Here is a 20,733-nt window from a genome sequence, read left to right as displayed (position 1 = left end):
AGGCAAGGAGGAAACTACAAACATGAATAGAGTTAACTAAAAAGTCATAGATATGATAGATACCATTCAATATATCGACCTCTCAAGAAAAGCATATAATAAAGAGAAATGTTGACAATCAAAAGCTTAACCCATCTATTGAGTTACAAGCAATCAAATACTAAAACTTTGAAACCGAATCCGAAACATATCCATCGCAAAGAGACTAAATCAGACTCGAGATCTAATCGTTCTTCTAAACACAAAAAGGAACAAATCACAGAGAAGAAGAAACATATAAATACGAACCTGGAGCTTAAGTAGTTGAAAGAAAGTTGAAAAAGTGGAGGACTTTGTTGTTAAGGTAGCTTGAAATCTCGCAAACTCGGATCTGGATAGAGAAAGATAATAAGAGAAGGAAGCAAATAAAAATTGAGGTAGAGGGAGACATAACGATTCGTGTTAATCACTTTTTTGCCGAGAAATGACATCGAAATGGACGCAAAATGAGGCCATCGACGAGCTTCATGGTGGAGTCTATGGTGGACTCAAAAAAACCTAGATTTCAATTTGGGGGAAGAAAATTTGTCTGATGTTTTGTTTGTCTCGTCGTACAGAGAAGGGATAAGGTTTTATTTTTGCTGTAAATGTGGCGCTTATATTTTTTTGGTTCTGTTGACACAAAAAAAAAAATTAGATCTGAGACGCGCTTAAATGAAAATTTTCATCTAAGTACTGGCGGAATAAACGATTTTAGGTTCTTGGTTAATGAAATTTTATCTTAGCGTTTTTCTAGTGCTATTATATAGTAATTAAAAAAAAGTCTATCTTTCATAGCAGTTGGAGAAAATGAGCTATAATCTACTGCTATCAATGTGGGCTTTTCTTGTAAAATTCTTTAAAGAAGGAATGCTACTAACAGGTTTTTGTAAAGCTAAACGTGATGGATGACCTAGTCTTTGATGCCAAAGTAAACCATCAGCAACCACGGAACCAGAGAAAGAACATGCTGCAGAAGTCGATGGAGAGAGGGATGTATTCTCAGTAGCCAGAATATATAGATCTTGAAAGACTCTACCCGTCCCAATCATCAATCTCTGAAAAAGTTCCTAAATCAAACAACAAGTTTCAAAGAAATGAGCAGAACATTTTAATGTTTTTACAAGTCTACTAACACTAATCAAATTAAATTTAAAATCTGGGACATGTAAAACATCATGAAGAATCAATCGTGAACTAATATGTATAGTGCCTATATGCGTAATAGAAACTCTAGCATTATTAGGCAAACTAACAGTGATATCCGACACAGGTCTTAAAGCTGTAAACATGGCTAAGTTTGAACACACATGACTCGAAGCACCACTATCAATAATCCAAGCATCATTGGGTAATAGGTGTTGTAAGGAGGATAAAATGTGGTTCTGAAAGGTAAGATTATTGTTTTGAAATTTTAAACTAGTAGAAGGAAAGGGTAAAGTGGTACCAGATGTGGAATTCTTAGCCATCAAGCCATGTTCAGTGATAGTAGCCATAGCACTAGGAATACTAGAACCTGATGAAGTAGATACAGGCTCTGGAACTTGAACTTGACTGTTGAACTGAGCCACCATATGTTCAATTTGTTGTGGAGTGTAGCCCTATAGAATCTGATTAGATCCACCACTCGAGCTAGGCGTTGCATATTGCGGATACTGTCCATAAGATGTATCTTCCATCGGGAACATTCCAATATCTGAATAAACCTGAGCTACCGCATTGGCTTTCTGCATCGGGTACGTATAAGGAGCCATCTGCTGTCCCAAAGGATCCCTCGGTTGTAACTGCAAAGTTGGCATCCTTGGCTGAAATGAAGCAGGAGGTCGTGCATTATACCCTGTAGCTGCAGTTTTATACCCTGGTGGAAACCCATGAAGTTTATAACACTTCTGTATAGTATGTCCCACTTTACCACAATGCGAACATATAGGCTTCTGTACAGAACGAGCAGTAATATAAGCTACTATATATGCTGCTTCGCCATCATTCATAGAAGGTGTAGCCTGAAAAGCAACATTCCCAAGGCCAGTAGATGGTAAAACAACCTTCTGTCGTTCATCTTGAGTCACCATATTGAAAGCTTCTTCGATCGTGGGAATAGGTTTTAGCATCAGAATATGTCTCCGTGCTTGATCATAACCTTCATTCAACCCCATAGGAAATTTAGTAACTCTGCTTCTTTGTTGTAATCTCTCCCATTTCGGGGCTGCATCACATTCACAATGCCCACAAGTACAAACTGGGAGCTAAACATAGTTTTGATATTCTTCCCACAATGTCATCAAACAAGTATAGTAAACAGAGACGTCCATTGAACCTTGGACAAGCGTACTCAACTTCTGCTCAATAGCAAAAATCCTAGGTGCATCATCTTGCTTATACCTAGATAAAATGTTCTTCCAAATTCCTTCAGCAGTAAGGATGAAAAGTAAACTCTTCCCTATCTTCTTATCCACATAATTCATCAACCAAGTCGAGACTATATCGTTACATCTAGACCATACACCGAAATCCCTATGATCTTCTTGAGGTTTAGATATCGTACCATTGATAAAACCTAGCTTATTCCGGACATTGAGAGCCATCCACATCGATCGACGCCAAGAAGGGAAATCCGAAGCAGTGACGAGGCGATCAGAGACAAGCACAAATCCCGCATGATCAGCGCTATGTAGATGATACGGATGCTCATACTGATCAGTTTGATACTGTATTTGAACATTCACAGGATTCGGAGTGGGAGGACGATTCACCGGAGCAGTCGAATTACCCGTAGAAGCCATTCTCAAAGCAAGAACAAGAAAATTCAAAGAAAGTGAGACAAAAAGAGGAATCAAAAGCAAGAATCGAACTCACAAAGGTCAATCAAAAGAGAATTGAAAGAAGCAGAAAAGTGAAAAAGACTCCGATGATAAAATCGCAAACAACGGCGATAAATTCTTGAACAAACTGAAAACAAACGCAAATCGGAAAACTCATCTCCGTCGTGAGATGCGGAAGCAAATAGAAACTCAATTAAACGAGCTCTGATACCATATTAAATCCGGTTAATCGGAAAATAGTTGAATGACGGAGGAGAGAAAAGAGAGAGACATCGGTTTTATTAATCCGATCAAAAGTTTGTTACAAGCTGTTAACCTCATCCTAATCTACTTCTTAGTTTATATATCAGCTAAGTAATAGAACTGACATAACTAGATTTAACCAATCTACATAACCAAAGTAAACCATGATCTCTAATAGGTTGTTCGACAATTTCATTACCTTTACGGTTCCGTCTGATTTGGCAATTTTACTCAAGCTCATTTTTTTTATGGATTGTATATATGGGTAAAAGCTTTTTCCTTCAAGGGGGGTCTTTGTGGTCTCTGAAAGAATCTAACGTAAGCTTGGAAGTTGGAACATTAATAAAAAATTTATAAATAAAAGAGCAAGGAAAGGATCAAATAACCAAAAAAAATTTTTTCGTAAAAGTGTAAGCTTAGGAATAAAGGACTATTAAAGATTAAACATTTCATATATCAGATGTGTTATCTGGTTGTTTGGCATTTTACACTTGGTTGATCTTTTAGAAGAGTACAATATGAGGCCATCTTTATAGGCATATCAGATGGGATGTTCTTGGATTTTTTTTATTTGGAAAAAATTAGAAAGTGGGCTTAGATCACAAAAACTGATCTTATTTGAGAACTGTTTTTGTGTTGTTCTTGTGTGACGTGTTCACTTTTAATTGGAAAGATATTTTTGGTTGGTCGAGAGATTTTTCTCGTTTCATCTTTTTCGGTATTGTCGACCTAGGGTTATTTTTGTTCTCTTCCAAACGGCGAAACGGCGATTTCAATTTCTTCTCTTTGATATTGTGCCGATCTCATCCCCTCTGTCTCCTCGTCTAAGCCCACTTTCTCCGCTGTCTCCTCTGTCTCCTCGGTAATCTCCTCGTCTCCTCTGTCTCCGTCGTATCGCCAAGCTCCTCGTCTCCACTGTCTCCGCTGTCTTGCCAAGCTCCTCAGCTCCTCTACAAGAGATCTCCTCGTCTCCTCTGTCTCGGCTGGCTCGCAAATCTCATCTCTGGCGAACAAAGGCAAAGGCAATCTCATCTCCTTGGTTTCATCGATGTTTCATCGATTTAGGGTATTGAAATCTTTGAATTAGGTTTTGAGTGTCGTGTGTTGGTTGAGTCAATTTTGAGTGTCGTGTGTTGTTTGAGTCAATTTCGATTATGCTTTAGCCTTTGAATTAGAGTATAATGTTGTGTCTTTGAATTAGAGTCAATTTTGAGTGTCGTGTGTTGTTTGAGTGAAACCTTGTGAGTGTCATGTGTTGATTGAGTCAATTTTGATTATGCTTTAGCCTTTGAATTAGAGTATAATGTCGCGTCTTTGAATTAGAGATTATTTTGAGTGTCGTGTGTTGTTTGAGTCAAACCTTGTGAGTCCATTTCGATTATGTTTGAGTCAATTTACAGTGATGAACATTAATCGATTTTGCTTGTTTGTTTATGAGGCTTGTAGGTGAGGTTATACATGGGAAATTAAATTGGATATCCATCATCAAACCTGCATCATCAAACGATAGTAATCACAAGGTAAGTGTATATTGACAGTTTTGTGATTGTTGCTTGTTTGATTAGGTTTAATTCTTGTAATTGGATATCCATCAACAAACTTTAAAACTTGGATGATTTGAGTGTTGTTTTTGTTTAGGTAGTAGTGTAACTTTTAAAACTTTTGAAACTGAGTTATATATGAAAGCTTTGAAACTTGGATGATTTGAGTGGTGTTGTGGTTTAGTAAGTAGTGTAAGTGTTGTGTGATTGCTTGTTTATCTCAGATGTTTTAAAGTTAGTAGTGTAAGTGTTGTGTGATTGGTTGTTTATCTCAGATGTTTTAAAGTTAGTAGTGTAAGTGTTGAGTGATTGAGGCTTGAGTCTTAAAACGTTTAAAACTTTAGTCTTGAGTCTTAAAGTTAGATGTGTAAGTGTTGTGTGATTGAATCTTGAGTCTTAAAACTTTTAAAACTTTAGTCTTAAAACTTTGAAAACCTAATTGAAAATTTTAAAACCTTTAAAACTTTAAAAACTTTAAAAACTTTTAAAAAAACACTCAATGACCTTTATTTACTTTGGATTTGACTGAAGTAGGTAATGGTTATTTAGAAATTAAAGGCTCTAACAACAAAAAACTTTTGATTTAATGATCCTCTTACCTTCTCTATATTACATCCATCGTGTTTACTTCTTTCTTCCAATCTCTAATAAGCTTCTTCCTTGTATAAGACCTTTCTAATAAGCTTCTTCCTTGTTTAAGACCTTTCGAATAAGCTTATTCCTTCTTTAAGACCTTTCGAGTAAGCTTCTTCCTTCTTTAAGTCTGATTGCCATGGCATCAAACAATACTCCTAACAGTCAGTCTCAATCCTATTTTAGCCTTCTTAACTTCCTATATGACAGCTTTGCTCCCAATGTAAACACTGATTCGTCTCAAATCCCTGCTTTTAGTTCGCAAACTAGTTCACAACCGACCTCAACCTCCTAGTCAATCAGAAGAGACAGCAGAACAGCGTAGGGAGAGAGGGTTATGGTCTTCACAAGATGACTTAGTCCTGATAAGTGCCTGGTTAAACACATCGAAGGATGCAGTAGTTGGGAATAGCCAAAAGGCAGGGTCCTTTTGGATCCGTATAGGATACTATTACGAAACAAGTAGTCATGTATGTGGTGGTGCTGAGCCTAGGCGTCCTCACCATTGTAGACAAAGATGGCAAAAAATCAGTAAGGAAGTGAGCAGGTTCTGTGGAGCTTTTGCAGAGGCAGAGGGTGAGAAAGCTAGTGGCATGAACGATGTAGACGTTTTACAAAATGCTCACCAAATCTACACGAAGCTGTACAAGAAGAAGTTTGCTTTGGAGTATGCTTGGACTGTGCTACGCTTTGAACAGAAATGGGCAAACCTGGAGACTATGAACCCCACTCCAAAGACAACCAGTTCGAACAAAAGGAAAGCTGATGATGCTGCTGGATCGACAAGTTCTGTCGTTGGTGAGCACGAGAGCAGACCTCCGGGCATAAAGGCAACAAAAAAACTAAGGAACAAAGGCAAAGATAAGGCTACACCATCTGCAGAGTTTAGTCACATGTGGGAGATAAAATAGAAGGATTTGGAGGGCATGAAACAACTCCAAAAGATGTCCATTCTTGATACTCTCATTGCCAAGAATGAAACCCTAGACGAAGATGAAAAAGCGCTTATACCTCTAAGAAGACAAGTTCCTGTTGAAACCCTAGACGAATAATACCTCTAAGAAGACAAGTTCCTGTTGAACGCGAGCAAGGTCAGCAAGGATCTTGTGCTTGCCGCCGCCGAGAGAAACAGCGTCCTGCTCGTAAGCCGGCGTTTCCTCCATCGACCGATGTATCTAAGCAGTGTAATCACCGATAATCACCGATTCGCATCGCAGATCTGACACCACAAGCCGAGAAAGTATTCAGTCCGTACAAGTTTGAATTTTCGTTGTCGTCGTCGCCGAGAAAAAGAAAGAATCTGTACCACCGTAGATATCCCCACCACAAGCATGTCAATAACTCTGTCTTATTTCCATGTTGACTTAACTCAAAGCAATTCATCAAAACTGAAATTAAGATACGAGTATAAGTCCCCTAGTACGTGACACTACAAATGAATTTTGGAAGATCATGACATACTTCATGTTTTTTATAATTGTGTAAAAGAAAGGCATATATCAATATTGCTGATTTGATGGAAGCAATTTGCCAATCAGCCGATTAAAATGATGCAAAAACATTATTAACCAACAAAATGTCGTATAATTCAATTCAGAACTTTTATACTAGGACCCCAGTTTTTGGGCAATTGATAAAATAGCACAATTTTAAGTTTCTCTTCCACAATTAGCACATGTTTTCAAATGTTCCAAAACTAGCACAAATTTATATATCTTTAATTTTGTAAAAAAAACTAAATTATTAATAAAATAGAGTTTATATCGTTTATTCTCTGCCTCCACTGACACGATTCATCCTTTACCCAGATCTCAATCTGAACACCACCTATGAATTCATCACTGGACACGAAGAGCGACACAAAGTATATGAGTTCTTCTCCGGCGCAATCGAATCGAGACAGCTCTGCGTTTGAGCAGCTAGATATCGAGAGAGGCGTTAGCGTTCCCTTTCGAAAGATCACTGTATGATTGCTTATGTTGGTTTCTAGTTCGATTTTACACAATATTTTCAGCCAATTCATTTGTCTAATCTCTCTCTCTCTCTCTCTCTCTCTCTCTCTCTCTCTCTCTCCCTCTCTCTTGCAATTTGTTGAATTCACTTATTTGAGCTGGTTAGACTTGCTTATCGTCTTGTATCCTATGCAGCTTCTTAGTCCCGACGTTTACGAATCAGCTACTCTGTTTGTTGCATATGATTCCAGAATCATGGTATGCTTATATTCTCACTGTTTACACTGTCATTGATTATCACTGAATTTTGAAATTCTTCTAAGAATGGAATGTTTTTGTTTTCTTAGTTCGCAGTCCAAAGCAGGGAAGAAGATCCTTATAGTTGAGGAACTTGAGCGGGAGAAGAAGAAGAAGAAGGAAGAGAAGGTTTGACTTCTGATTTATTTTTTCTTTATTGTGGTTGAGATTGTGTTTAGTCAAGGGAGTGCTTAGATTGTGTTCAAAGGTAACTGAGAATCTGTGGGATTTGACTCATACCAGGAGGTTCATTAGGAGGATCATCAACTGTTGCAGCAAGAAAATGTAGGATGTCTCTTGGTAGTGATAATGGTGAAATTCAGGAAGGATTACACGCAATTTAGGAAGGATTCTTAGAACTTCATGATGACCTTCACAACAAGTTTAGATTTCAGGATGACTTTCATAAAAAATCTGGATATGGGTAAACACTAGGGTAACGCAAAAATGATACCATTACCCTTAACTAATGAAATTTTCTTTCTATGTTTTACAATTTTTTTTAGTAATGCTGAGTTTTTATGATGAACTTTTCTATGTTTTATGAATTCAAATTTATTTTCATAAAGTCATTATTCATAGATGGTTTGTTGATAGCATGTAGAGTACCTTCTCCTCTTTTTGTAACTTGGAAAACCAACAACATCTATCATTACTACGACACGTTTTAACTTTTGTTCATAACTGAGTTATATTACACTATTTTTATGCACAACAAAAAGTTTAGGAAGGATATCTCGCATTTCAGTAAGACCTGCATAAAAATAAAATAAAACATCATGCTGAATATTCATGTTTGCTACCTTTATTGTAAAACACATATATATGCACAAAATCAAATCATTATACATCACTACTAATGGAGTAATATGTGATACAATAAAGCAAAAAACATATACAGAGATTAAAAACTTATTTAACAAAAATTGAGGAAGGATTATGTAGCTTTTAGAAAGGCATTTTTGAATTTTAGGAAGGTCCTCCATAATGACATGAACTCAAACTTCCACTCAAGTGCCTATTTTCTCATCTTCATCATCAACTCTCTACTTTGTTCTAAAAAAAAAAAAGGACTTGAGCATAGATGATGCAAGCACATCCTTTTAACAAAGTAGGTATAGCTTCTCTTTGTATGTATGTGGGAAACATAAAACTCAATATCCTCCATTCACTTATTGTTGCCTAAAGAGTAAGTCAATCATCAGCTTCAATATCACTTTATAAGTGGATAAACAAACAAAATTTGAAATACTTTATTAGTGGTTAAGTCATTATCATCTTCTCACACAAAACTATAATACCTACTACTATGTTATCTTTCTTTATTAGAACACTACGTTTCCCATTCTTAATGTCAAGCTTCCAATTATTTCACAATTCTCAATCAATCGAACATATATGAAAGCAAAACAAGCATCAACATATGGAATCATTCCAGGTTTTGTAACATAAACAAATATACCTCCAACATCAATGACTAGTCCAACATCACCAATAGGCATCAACAAATACTCTTTCCCAGTTGTGTGATTGATAAGAATACTATCACCTTCCCCAACTCATGTTTCGCAACATCCCCTGTTCTACACTCATCACCTGTAACCAAAATTTCTGAAAAAGAATCTAGCGTAAGATTTAACCACCACTGCTTTAGCTCCATCAGCATCAAGACAAACCGGAACGTGTTCACGAGAGGATCCGCATCTGAAGTTTTCACCGTCGATGATGATCAAATACTTGGTCTTCATCTCACCCCAAATGAACGAATCGCTCCTTGTAAGCAGCTGGGAGACCAACTAATTAATTCAAAATTCAAAATTGAGACAAGTAGTAATCAGATTGGATTGGATCGAGAGTTTGGTTGGAAACTCATACAAAGTTCATATGTGTGATTGCCAATTGAATCACCATCGTTGTTGTCTTTGTAAGGAGCACTGTCGGGTCGAGATACATTGATGGCCTTAGAATGGTCATTGTTGTCGATCTCGATCTACTAACTCGGCAGACTAGAACTCACCAGTGACGATGGAGCCGTCGGAGGTTTCAAAGATATTAGAGATTGGAGTCATGGGAGCGCTCACCAGAGATGATGGAGCACAACGACAAATACTGTCGAGTTAAACAATGATTTTTCCTGAATATTAAATTAAATACTCAATATTTAAAAATGTTAGATTTGGAACAATTAATTATGCGTGCTATTTTTAGGAAAAAAACTTAAAGTTGTGCTATCGGTATTTTTCTTAAAATAATATAGAGTAGGAATATTTTGTTCGGACATAATTTTTTTTTTCCACTGGAAACAAATATTATAGGATAGATTTTTCTATGGCTAGACAATTTTAATATAGTTGTGTTTTTTTTTTAATCTTTTTAAGTAAATGTCTTAATGCGACAATATAATTTTAGCCTCATTTCTACATATTTTTCTTTAGTGATTTCATTCATCAAAAAGGATTTTACAAAGTCGGCTTCTCAAATAATCGACAAGCGACCGATACATGATGCAAGTAATCTATAGAGGATTAGAGGACACAAATTAGGATGTTTTTGTTTTGTTTTATTCATTCACGCGAATGCTCTCTAGGATAAAAAGACACCTTTCCTTTATAATAATGTTCAAAGTCCATTACCTAAGATGGAAATGTCTTACTTTATATAACGCCTAAGTGTTTTTATTTTGGTCTATAAACAGAAGATATTTCCCACACAGAGAAAAAAATAAGAGGTTGAACAAGTACCATGTCACGCTCTCGTCTTGGAAGAAATGAGAGGTCGGAGTAACACAAGTGTGCCTAAGTGGCAACGTCTAAGATTTTATTATCAGAAAGATTCCTCAGCGATAAGTAATCAAAATTGAAGAAAAACAAAAAAAAAAAAAAAAAAANAAAAATTGGTCTCGTACACGGAACCTCTTAACACCAACATATTGACCATTGAGTCATTTCGTACTTAAGCCACTCATAGAGCGTCACGTGCCAGAATCTTAGACTCTCTATATCGAACGGTGGTGGGGGTGGTCAAGTTTCTTTTCGCTATTCAAAAATTGGTTTAGTTCTGTAAACCGATAAGGAACACATGTTTTAATTCAACCGAATAAAATTGAAACATACGCATTTTGTTCATGAATAGAACAACTTCCATCCATCCACTAATGTTAAGAAAATTTATTATAAACTGGTAAAATACCGAGCTAAACTATTTAATTACGGGTCGGTTAATAGACTACGTAAACCGAATGGTTAAGTAAGTCGGTTAACCTCGTATGATATTTTTTTTAAGCTGAGCGTGGAAGAATTAATAGCGTGTACGATGGTGCACCGAACAAGTGTTGTAGACTCGCACCGTATAAAGAAAAAAAGAAAAAAAAAAAGAATCGGACCGGAGAGAGATAAGGGAGGGTGAAAAGCAAAGAAAAAAAAATCAAGCACACAACACCATATCCATCTGTTTTTTTTTTTCCATTTCTCTCTCTCTCCTTCTTCTTCTTCTTCGTTCTTCGACCTTTCTCATTTTGATCCTGTGTTACGCTTCAATCGAGCTCGGTGAGTGTTTACTTTCTTTACTTAATCTCTGTAATCGAATTCTTTTCTTTCAGAGTAGTTCTTGTGTCGGTTCTTGAAGCTGTATTTGTTGGAAAAAGCTAGGGTTTTGTGTTTTACTTGTTTGTGTGTTTTAGTTCGAATTTGTGCGATTTATGAGGTTCCAGATCGTGAATTTCGTGGAGGTTTTGCTTTTTGTTTGTAAAAAAAAGTCAATTCCATTTTGTTCATTTCTGTGTAGTGTTTCGCTTTGTCTCCGTCTTCTTTAGTAGCTTTCTTTTGATCGGAACTAAGTTGAATTTTTTAATTTTCTGAGCTTACTTGTGTTTGGGAGCTCACTTATCTTTAATTTTATCATCTTTTTTGTTAATCGGGAGCTCACTTATCTTGAGCTTATCCAATTCAAGCTTATCTTGTTCAGCTTCACAAGTGATGGGTTCACTTTGCTTTTCGATTTAATTGTTTGTCAATCCTTTGTATTTTGTCTGAATTGTTCCATTGAAGTCTTGAGCTTCATTTGGTAACAGTTTTATGAGTGTAGCTGTTTCTTCAGGTTGTGTGATTGGATTGTTTACTAACCCGCCTTTTTTTATTGTTGATGTAGGAAGTCATGGCTATGGCCACAAGGGTGCTGGCTCAATCTACTCCACCTTCTTTAGCCTGTTACCAGAGGAATGTCCCCTCACGTGGTTCTGGTAGATCGAGAAGATCGGTGAAAATGATGTGTAGTCAGCTACAAGTGTCTGGCTCAAGAATGCAAGGGTTTATGGGATTACGTGGGAGCAATGCCTTAGACACTCTTGGAAGTACCCGTCAAGATTTCCATTCCAAGGTGCGGCAGTCTATGAATGTGCCCAAGGGGAAAGCCAGCCGGTGTACCGTCAAAGCAATGTTTGAAAGATTTACTGAGAAGGCTATCAAAGTTATTATGCTTGCTCAGGAGGAAGCTAGAAGACTTGGCCACAATTTTGTGGGAACCGAACAAATTCTTCTTGGTCTCATTGGTGAAGGTACTGGTATTGCTGCTAAAGTTTTGAAATCCATGGGGATTAACTTAAAAGATGCACGTGTGGAGGTTGAGAAGATTATTGGAAGGGGCAGTGGCTTTGTTGCTGTTGAGATCCCATTCACTCCTCGTGCCAAGCGTGTTCTTGAACTCTCACTAGAGGAAGCTCGCCAACTTGGTAAGTTGTTAACACTCTGGAGTCTCTATGTGGATTGATTGCGAAGTGTATTATTATCCACTGTGTTGATTGTGTATAGTTAAGTATTATTTTCCCGGCTTAGTGAAGAGTGGGGCATAGAATATTTTATTTATACTTTAGATACCTTTCTCATCTTGTTTTTTGTCCAGCTTCCCTTGTGTTAATTACTTGTGTTGAATATCAGGTCACAATTACATTGGATCGGAGCACCTTCTGCTTGGGTTGCTACGTGAAGGTGAAGGTGTTGCAGCTAGAGTCCTTGAGAATTTAGGTGCTGATCCTAGTAATATTCGCACTCAGGTAAAGCAGTCATCTTATTTAATAAACTGATAGTTTCAAGTTTTGTTTTTTATATGTTTTTGAAATTTATATTTAAAAAAATCTAACTTAATTGAATTGGATGGCTAGGTGATACGCATGGTGGGTGAGAACAATGAGGTAACTGCTAACGTTGGGGGAGGAAGCAGTAACAATAAGATGCCAACCCTTGAAGAGTACGGGACAAACTTGACGAAACTGGCTGAGGAGGTAGTTATTTGTTAACCTGACCGTATGAGATTCTCTTGAAGAGGCAAAGATCAATTGAGACTTAAAATCATAATCTTTTGTTTTGACCTCAGGGTAAATTGGANTCTTGTTTTTTGTCCAGCTTCCCTTGTGTTAATTACTTGTGTTGAATATCAGGTCACAATTACATTGGATCGGAGCACCTTCTGCTTGGGTTGCTACGTGAAGGTGAAGGTGTTGCAGCTAGAGTCCTTGAGAATTTAGGTGCTGATCCTAGTAATATTCGCACTCAGGTAAAGCAGTCATCTTATTTAATAAACTGATAGTTTCAAGTTTTGTTTTTTATATGTTTTTGAAATTTATATTTAAAAAAATCTAACTTAATTGAATTGGATGGCTAGGTGATACGCATGGTGGGTGAGAACAATGAGGTAACTGCTAACGTTGGGGGAGGAAGCAGTAACAATAAGATGCCAACCCTTGAAGAGTACGGGACAAACTTGACGAAACTGGCTGAGGAGGTAGTTATTTGTTAACCTGACCGTATGAGATTCTCTTGAAGAGGCAAAGATCAATTGAGACTTAAAATCATAATCTTTTGTTTTGACCTCAGGGTAAATTGGACCCAGTTGTTGGAAGGCAGCCGCAAATAGAACGTGTGGTGCAAATTCTTGGCAGGAGAACCAAGAACAACCCTTGTCTTATTGGAGAACCTGGTGTTGGTAAGACAGCTATTGCTGAAGGACTTGCGCAACGTATTGCGAGTGGAGATGTTCCTGAAACCATTGAAGGGAAGAAGGTAAGCAAGCATGATGTTTGTTTGTTCTCAGTCTTGTTGAAAAGTTTGCGATTTATATAAATCAATGGTTATGAGTCAGTATGAGATCCAGTCTTATATAGTTGACTATAATTTTCCGTTTACTGCATACTGGTTCATTATGCGCACATTTCATGAGTTACACAGTCCAATTTTCTGGGTTAGTTGTGATTCTTTCCATGCCAAAAGGGTCAAAACAACATGATTTTGCCGCAAAAGTTGTGAACGAAAGAATTTATGTAGAGGCTGTATCTAGTGAATAATATGCTACATGTGCATTCTGGTTTGTGTAGACTAACTTTCTGGCACTTGTTTTTGTGAGAAAATATCCATGCTGATTTGTTTTTCTTACCCTAATGATATGAAAAATGTACTTGAGAGCTTAGAGTCACCCTTAATTCCCTGTGATCATGCTGGGTAATGCAACAGTGATCTGATGGTTCTTGCGTTTTCTTTTTGTTTGACTTCAGGTTATAACACTTGACATGGGTCTTCTAGTTGCTGGAACAAAATATCGTGGAGAGTTTGAAGAGAGATTAAAAAAGCTTATGGAGGAAATTAGACAGAGCGACGAGATAATCTTATTTATCGATGAAGTGCATACTTTGATTGGAGCTGGAGCAGCGGAAGGTGCTATTGATGCAGCTAACATTTTGAAACCAGCTCTCGCTAGAGGTGAATTGCAGGTAAATTATTATTTTTGGTCCGTTTTACTTTTACATGACAATTCTCTGTAGTTTTTGTAATTTATCATCGTTATTTTAACTATTGTGTAATCATGACAGTGCATCGGAGCGACAACATTAGATGAATACAGAAAGCACATTGAGAAAGACCCTGCGTTGGAAAGAAGATTCCAGCCGGTGAAAGTACCTGAACCTACCGTGGATGAAACTATTCAAATCCTTAAGGGTCTGCGAGAGCGATATGAAATTCACCACAAGCTTCGTTACACTGACGATTCTTTAGTAGCAGCTGCTCAGCTGTCATACCAGTATATAAGGTGGCTGTTTTCGCATATTACTTATTTGTTAAAGTTTATGCAAGGGTGTCATTAGTATTACTTACATCTGACTCTCCTTTGATTCCAGTGATCGTTTCCTTCCTGACAAGGCAATTGACTTGATCGATGAAGCTGGTTCTCGGGTTCGACTTCGTCATGCACAGGTGTGGTGGAATCACATGCTAAGTGTCTGTTAGTTACCATTTTCAATGTTTGATCATTGTTTAACATAATTGTTTATGAAGGTTCCGGAGGAAGCTAGGGAGCTTGAGAAGGAGCTTAGGCAGATAACAAAGGAGAAGAATGAAGCTGTCCGTGGCCAAGACTTTGAGAAGGTACATATCGTTTGTTTTATTCATTATATAATGTTTCTTTGTCAATTTAGGGGACAATAAGATGTCTTATGAGATGTAAATTTCGTTTCAGGCTGGGACACTTCGGGATAGAGAAATTGAACTTAGAGCTGAGGTATCTGCTATCCAAGCAAAAGGAAAGGAGATGAGCAAAGCAGAGAGTGAGACCGGTGAGGAAGGTCCTATGGTCACGGAGTCAGACATCCAACACATTGTATCTTCATGGACTGGTATTCCCGTAGAGAAAGTATCAACCGACGAGTCTGATCGCCTTCTCAAGATGGAAGAAACCCTCCACAAACGTATCATAGGCCAAGACGAAGCTGTCAAAGCCATAAGCCGAGCCATTCGCCGTGCACGTGTTGGACTCAAGAACCCTAACCGTCCAATCGCTAGTTTCATATTCTCTGGTCCAACCGGTGTTGGGAAATCCGAGCTTGCTAAAGCTTTGGCAGCTTACTACTTTGGTTCTGAAGAAGCCATGATTCGTCTAGATATGAGTGAGTTCATGGAGAGGCACACTGTCTCCAAACTCATCGGTTCACCTCCTGGATACGTCGGATACACTGAAGGAGGTCAGCTAACAGAAGCGGTTAGACGTCGCCCTTACACAGTCGTTCTGTTCGACGAGATCGAGAAAGCCCATCCAGATGTTTTCAACATGATGCTTCAAATCCTTGAAGATGGTAGACTAACAGACAGCAAAGGAAGAACAGTGGACTTCAAAAACACACTACTCATCATGACATCGAACGTTGGAAGCAGCGTGATCGAGAAAGGAGGAAGACGTATCGGGTTCGACTTAGACTACGACGAGAAAGACAGCAGTTACAACAGAATTAAGAGCCTTGTAACAGAGGAGCTGAAGCAGTACTTCAGACCAGAGTTCCTGAACAGGCTAGACGAGATGATTGTGTTCAGACAGCTAACAAAACTGGAAGTGAAAGAAATTGCTGACATCCTGTTGAAGGAAGTGTTCGAGAGACTGAAGAAGAAAGAGATTGAGCTTCAGGTGACTGAGAGGTTCAAAGAGAGAGTAGTAGACGAAGGTTACAACCCTAGCTATGGAGCGAGACCGTTGAGAAGAGCCATCATGAGGCTGTTAGAGGATAGCATGGCAGAGAAAATGCTAGCGAGAGAGATCAAAGAAGGAGACTCAGTGATTGTGGACGTTGACGCTGAAGGTACCGTAACTGTGCTGAATGGTGGAAGTGGAACTCCCACTACATCCTTGGAGGAGCAGGAAGATTCTCTCCCCGTTGCTTGAATAAAAATGGCAAAAGTGCGTTTCTCTTCTTTTGCTTTGGCCCCTAAATGAATTATGGCAAGAGAATTTGGGAGGGGCTTTCTTAATATACATTTTCTAAATATATAAAAAAAATGTAATGTATAGATGACATTGTGTAGCTTCTTTTTCAATGCTTTTTAAGGACTTTTCTTTGGTTCCAAGAGGAGCGTTTATANTGAACAAATTCTTCTAGGTCTCATTGGTGTAGGTACTGGAATTACTGCTAAAGTTTTGAAATCCATGGGGATTAACCTAAAAAATGCACGTGTGGAGGTAGAGAAAATTATTGGAAGGGGCAGTGGCTTTGTTGCTGTTGAGATCCCATTCACTCCTCGTGCCAAGCATGTCCTTGAACTCTCACTAGAGGAAGCTCGCCAACTTGGTAAGTTGTTAACACTCTGGAGTCTCTATGTGGATTGATTGCGAAGTGTATTATTATCCACTGTGTTGATTGTGTATAGTTAAGTATTATTTTCCCGGCTTAGTGAAGAGTGGGGCATAGAATATTTTATTTATACTTTAGATACCTTTCTCATCTTGTTTTTTGTCCAGCTTCCCTTGTGTTAATTACTTGTGTTGAATATCAGGTCACAATTACATTGGATCGGAGCACCTTCTGCTTGGGTTGCTACGTGAAGGTGAAGGTGTTGCAGCTAGAGTCCTTGAGAATTTAGGTGCTGATCCTAGTAATATTCGCACTCAGGTAAAGCAGTCATCTTATTTAATAAACTGATAGTTTCAAGTTTTGTTTTTTATATGTTTTTGAAATTTATATTTAAAAAAATCTAACTTAATTGAATTGGATGGCTAGGTGATACGCATGGTGGGTGAGAACAATGAGGTAACTGCTAACGTTGGGGGAGGAAGCAGTAACAATAAGATGCCAACCCTTGAAGAGTACGGGACAAACTTGACGAAACTGGCTGAGGAGGTAGTTATTTGTTAACCTGACCGTATGAGATTCTCTTGAAGAGGCAAAGATCAATTGAGACTTAAAATCATAATCTTTTGTTTTGACCTCAGGGTAAATTGGACCCAGTTGTTGGAAGGCAGCCGCAAATAGAACGTGTGGTGCAAATTCTTGGCAGGAGAACCAAGAACAACCCTTGTCTTATTGGAGAACCTGGTGTTGGTAAGACAGCTATTGCTGAAGGACTTGCGCAACGTATTGCGAGTGGAGATGTTCCTGAAACCATTGAAGGGAAGAAGGTAAGCAAGCATGATGTTTGTTTGTTCTCAGTCTTGTTGAAAAGTTTGCGATTTATATAAATCAATGGTTATGAGTCAGTATGAGATCCAGTCTTATATAGTTGACTATAATTTTCCGTTTACTGCATACTGGTTCATTATGCGCACATTTCATGAGTTACACAGTCCAATTTTCTGGGTTAGTTGTGATTCTTTCCATGCCAAAAGGGTCAAAACAACATGATTTTGCCGCAAAAGTTGTGAACGAAAGAATTTATGTAGAGGCTGTATCTAGTGAATAATATGCTACATGTGCATTCTGGTTTGTGTAGACTAACTTTCTGGCACTTGTTTTTGTGAGAAAATATCCATGCTGATTTGTTTTTCTTACCCTAATGATATGAAAAATGTACTTGAGAGCTTAGAGTCACCCTTAATTCCCTGTGATCATGCTGGGTAATGCAACAGTGATCTGATGGTTCTTGCGTTTTCTTTTTGTTTGACTTCAGGTTATAACACTTGACATGGGTCTTCTAGTTGCTGGAACAAAATATCGTGGAGAGTTTGAAGAGAGATTAAAAAAGCTTATGGAGGAAATTAGACAGAGCGACGAGATAATCTTATTTATCGATGAAGTGCATACTTTGATTGGGGCTGGAGCAGCGGAAGGTGCTATTGATGCAGCTAACATTTTGAAACCAGCTCTCGCTAGAGGTGAATTGCAGGTAATTATTCCTTGTGGTCCGTTTTACTTTTACATGACAGTGCTCTACAGTTTTTGTAATTTATCATTGTTAATTTAACTATTCTATAATCATGACAGTGCATTGGAGCGACAACATTAGATGAATACCGAAAGCACATTGAGAAAGACCCTGCGTTGGAAAGAAGATTCCAGCCAGTGAAAGTACCTGAACCTACCGTGGATGAAACTATTCAAATCCTTAAGGGACTGCGAGAGCGATATGAAATTCACCACAAGCTTCGTTACACTGACGATTCTTTAGTAGCAGCTGCTCAATTGTCATACCAGTATATAAGGTGGGTGTTCTCGCAGATTACTTGTTAAAGTTTTTGCAAGGGTGTCATTAGTATTACGTACATCTGACTCTCCTTTGATTCCAGTGATCGTTTCCTTCCTGACAAAGCAATTGACTTGATCGATGAAGCTGGTTCTCGGGTTCGACTTCGTCATGCACAGGTGTGGTGGAATCACATGCCAGGAGTCTGTTAGTTACCATTCTCAATGTTAGATCATTGTTTAACATGATTGTTTATGCAGGTCCCGGAGGAAGCTAGGGAGCTCGAGAAGGAGCTTAGGCAGATAACAAAAGAGAAGAATGAAGCTGTCCGTGGCCAAGATTTTGAGAAGGTACATATCGTTTCTATTAATTCATTTATATAACGTTTGTTACGTTTCTTTGTCAATTTAGGGGACAATAAGATGTCTTATGAGATGTAAAACATTTTCGTTTCAGGCTGGGACACTTCGGGATAGAGAAATTGAACTTAGAGCTGAGGTATCTGCTATCCAAGCAAAAGGAAAGGAGATGAGCAAAGCAGAGAGTGAGACCGGTGAGGAAGGTCCTATGGTCACGGAGTCAGACATCCAACACATTGTATCTTCATGGACTGGTATTCCCGTAGAGAAAGTATCAACTGATGAGTCTGATCGCCTTCTCAAGATGGAAGAAACCCTCCACAAACGTATCATAGGCCAAGATGAAGCTGTCAAAGCCATAAGCCGAGCCATTCGCCGTGCACGTGTTGGACTCAAGAACCCTAACCGTCCGATCGCTAGTTTCATATTCTCAGGTCCAACCGGTGTTGGGAAATCCGAGCTTGCCAAAGCTTTGGCAGCTTACTACTTTGGTTCTGAAGAAGCCATGATTCGTCTAGATATGAGTGAGTTCATGGAGAGGCACACTGTCTCCAAACTCATCGGTTCACCTCCTGGATACGTCGGATACACTGAAGGAGGTCAGCTAACAGAAGCGGTTAGACGTCGCCCTTACACAGTCGTTCTGTTCGACGAGATCGAGAAAGCCCATCCAGATGTTTTCAACATGATGCTTCAAATCCTTGAAGATGGTAGATTAACAGACAGCAAAGGAAGAACAGTTGACTTCAAAAACACACTTCTCATCATGACATCGAACGTTGGAAGTAGCGTGATCGAGAAAGGAGGAAGACGTATTGGGTTCGACTTGGACTACGACGAGAAAGACAGCAGTTACAACAGAATCAAGAGCCTTGTAACAGAGGAGCTGAAGCAGTACTTCAGACCAGAGTTCCTGAACAGGCTAGACGAGATGATCGTGTTCAGACAGCTAACAAAACTGGAAGTGAAAGAAATTGCTGACATCCTGTTGAAGGAAGTGTTCGAGAGACTGAAGAAGAAAGAGATTGAGCTTCAGGTGACTGAGAGGTTCAAAGAGAGAGTAGTAGACGAAGGTTACAACCCTAGCTATGGAGCGAGACCGTTGAGAAGAGCCATCATGAGGCTGTTAGAGGATAGCATGGCAGAGAAAATGCTAGCGAGAGAGATCAAAGAAGGAGACTCAGTGATTGTGGACGTTGACGCTGAAGGTACCGTAACTGTGCTGAATGGTGGAAGTGGAACTCCCACTACATCCTTGGAGGAGCAGGAAGATTCTCTCCCCGTTGCTTGAATAAAAATGGCAAAAGTGCGTTTCTCTTCTTTTGCTTTGGCCCCTAAATGAATTATGGCAAGAGAATTTGGGAGGGGCTTTCTTAATATACATTTTCTAAATATATAAAAAAAATGTAATGTATAGATGACATTGTGTAGCTTCTTTTTCAATGCTTTTTAAGGACTTTTCTTTGGTTCCAAGAGGAGCGTTTATATTGTGTTTCAAACTCCAAAGAGTGTTTAGGATTAAGTTGGAAACAAAGAATTACCTATGGTATCGGTCAAACCCTAACAAGGCCATGAAGACCTAAGAGAAATGAAGAAATATATGTTAAACATACCAAATCCTGAAAAAATAGTCTGTACTTTTGGTTCTGTTTCTGCTTTCTCCCTGGTAAAGAAGAGGGGCGGTGAATGTAACCGACAATTGGCCAATGGGCCTATAGAAAATGATACTAATTTCAACTTACCAAACCGGAGTGAAAGCATTCCATATTATCTAAATCTACGAGAAAGAGTTAGCGGGGTGTATTTTACTAGGGTTTTTTTAGAAGAAATCTTCGCTCACCACTTGTATTTGACAAAAGACAACAGATCCTCATCTCTGTCATTCCAAGTATGCAACGATTTTCGGGATTACGTGGGAGAAATGCCTTTGACATTTTTGGAAA

At 38.5% G+C, this 20,733-nt stretch overlaps 3 protein-coding genes and 1 long non-coding RNA gene across 4 annotated transcripts; 3 read left to right on the top strand and 1 right to left on the bottom strand.

Moving 5' to 3' along the window:
* Positions 5,397–6,168, top strand: LOC104752525 (glutathione S-transferase T3-like). Its single transcript, XM_010474691.1, has 2 exons — positions 5,397–5,421; positions 5,516–6,168. Exons 1-2 carry the CDS (start codon positions 5,397–5,399, stop codon positions 6,166–6,168), a joined length of 678 nt encoding a protein of 225 aa, XP_010472993.1.
* LOC104725605 lies at positions 8,272–9,668 on the bottom strand. The gene is made up of 3 exons (XR_757941.2): positions 9,382–9,668; positions 8,969–9,290; positions 8,272–8,688 (listed from the first exon to the last, which is right to left on the bottom strand). It is a non-coding gene; the product is annotated as an uncharacterized LOC104725605 (long non-coding RNA).
* LOC104725596 (chaperone protein ClpC1, chloroplastic-like) lies at positions 10,894–16,382 on the top strand. The gene is made up of 10 exons (XM_010444273.2): positions 10,894–11,051; positions 11,653–12,232; positions 12,438–12,553; positions 12,662–12,781; positions 13,374–13,559; positions 14,048–14,263; positions 14,363–14,580; positions 14,669–14,744; positions 14,826–14,915; positions 15,007–16,382. The coding sequence occupies exons 2-10, from the start codon at positions 11,659–11,661 to the stop codon at positions 16,198–16,200; spliced, it is 2,790 nt and encodes a 929-aa protein (XP_010442575.1). The 5' UTR covers positions 10,894–11,051; positions 11,653–11,658; the 3' UTR covers positions 16,201–16,382.
* On the top strand, positions 16,207–20,263 carry LOC104752518 (chaperone protein ClpC1, chloroplastic-like). The gene is made up of 10 exons (XM_010474682.1): positions 16,207–16,215; positions 16,384–16,603; positions 16,809–16,924; positions 17,033–17,152; positions 17,245–17,430; positions 17,919–18,134; positions 18,233–18,450; positions 18,535–18,610; positions 18,692–18,781; positions 18,888–20,263. The coding sequence occupies exons 1-10, from the start codon at positions 16,207–16,209 to the stop codon at positions 20,079–20,081; spliced, it is 2,445 nt and encodes an 814-aa protein (XP_010472984.1). The 3' UTR covers positions 20,082–20,263.

The sequence above is a fragment of the Camelina sativa genome, chromosome 2 (assembly GCF_000633955.1).
Source record: "Camelina sativa cultivar DH55 chromosome 2, Cs, whole genome shotgun sequence".
Classification (NCBI taxonomy): Eukaryota; Viridiplantae; Streptophyta; class Magnoliopsida; order Brassicales; family Brassicaceae; genus Camelina; species Camelina sativa.
This window is presented reverse-complemented; position numbering and strand designations above follow the sequence as displayed.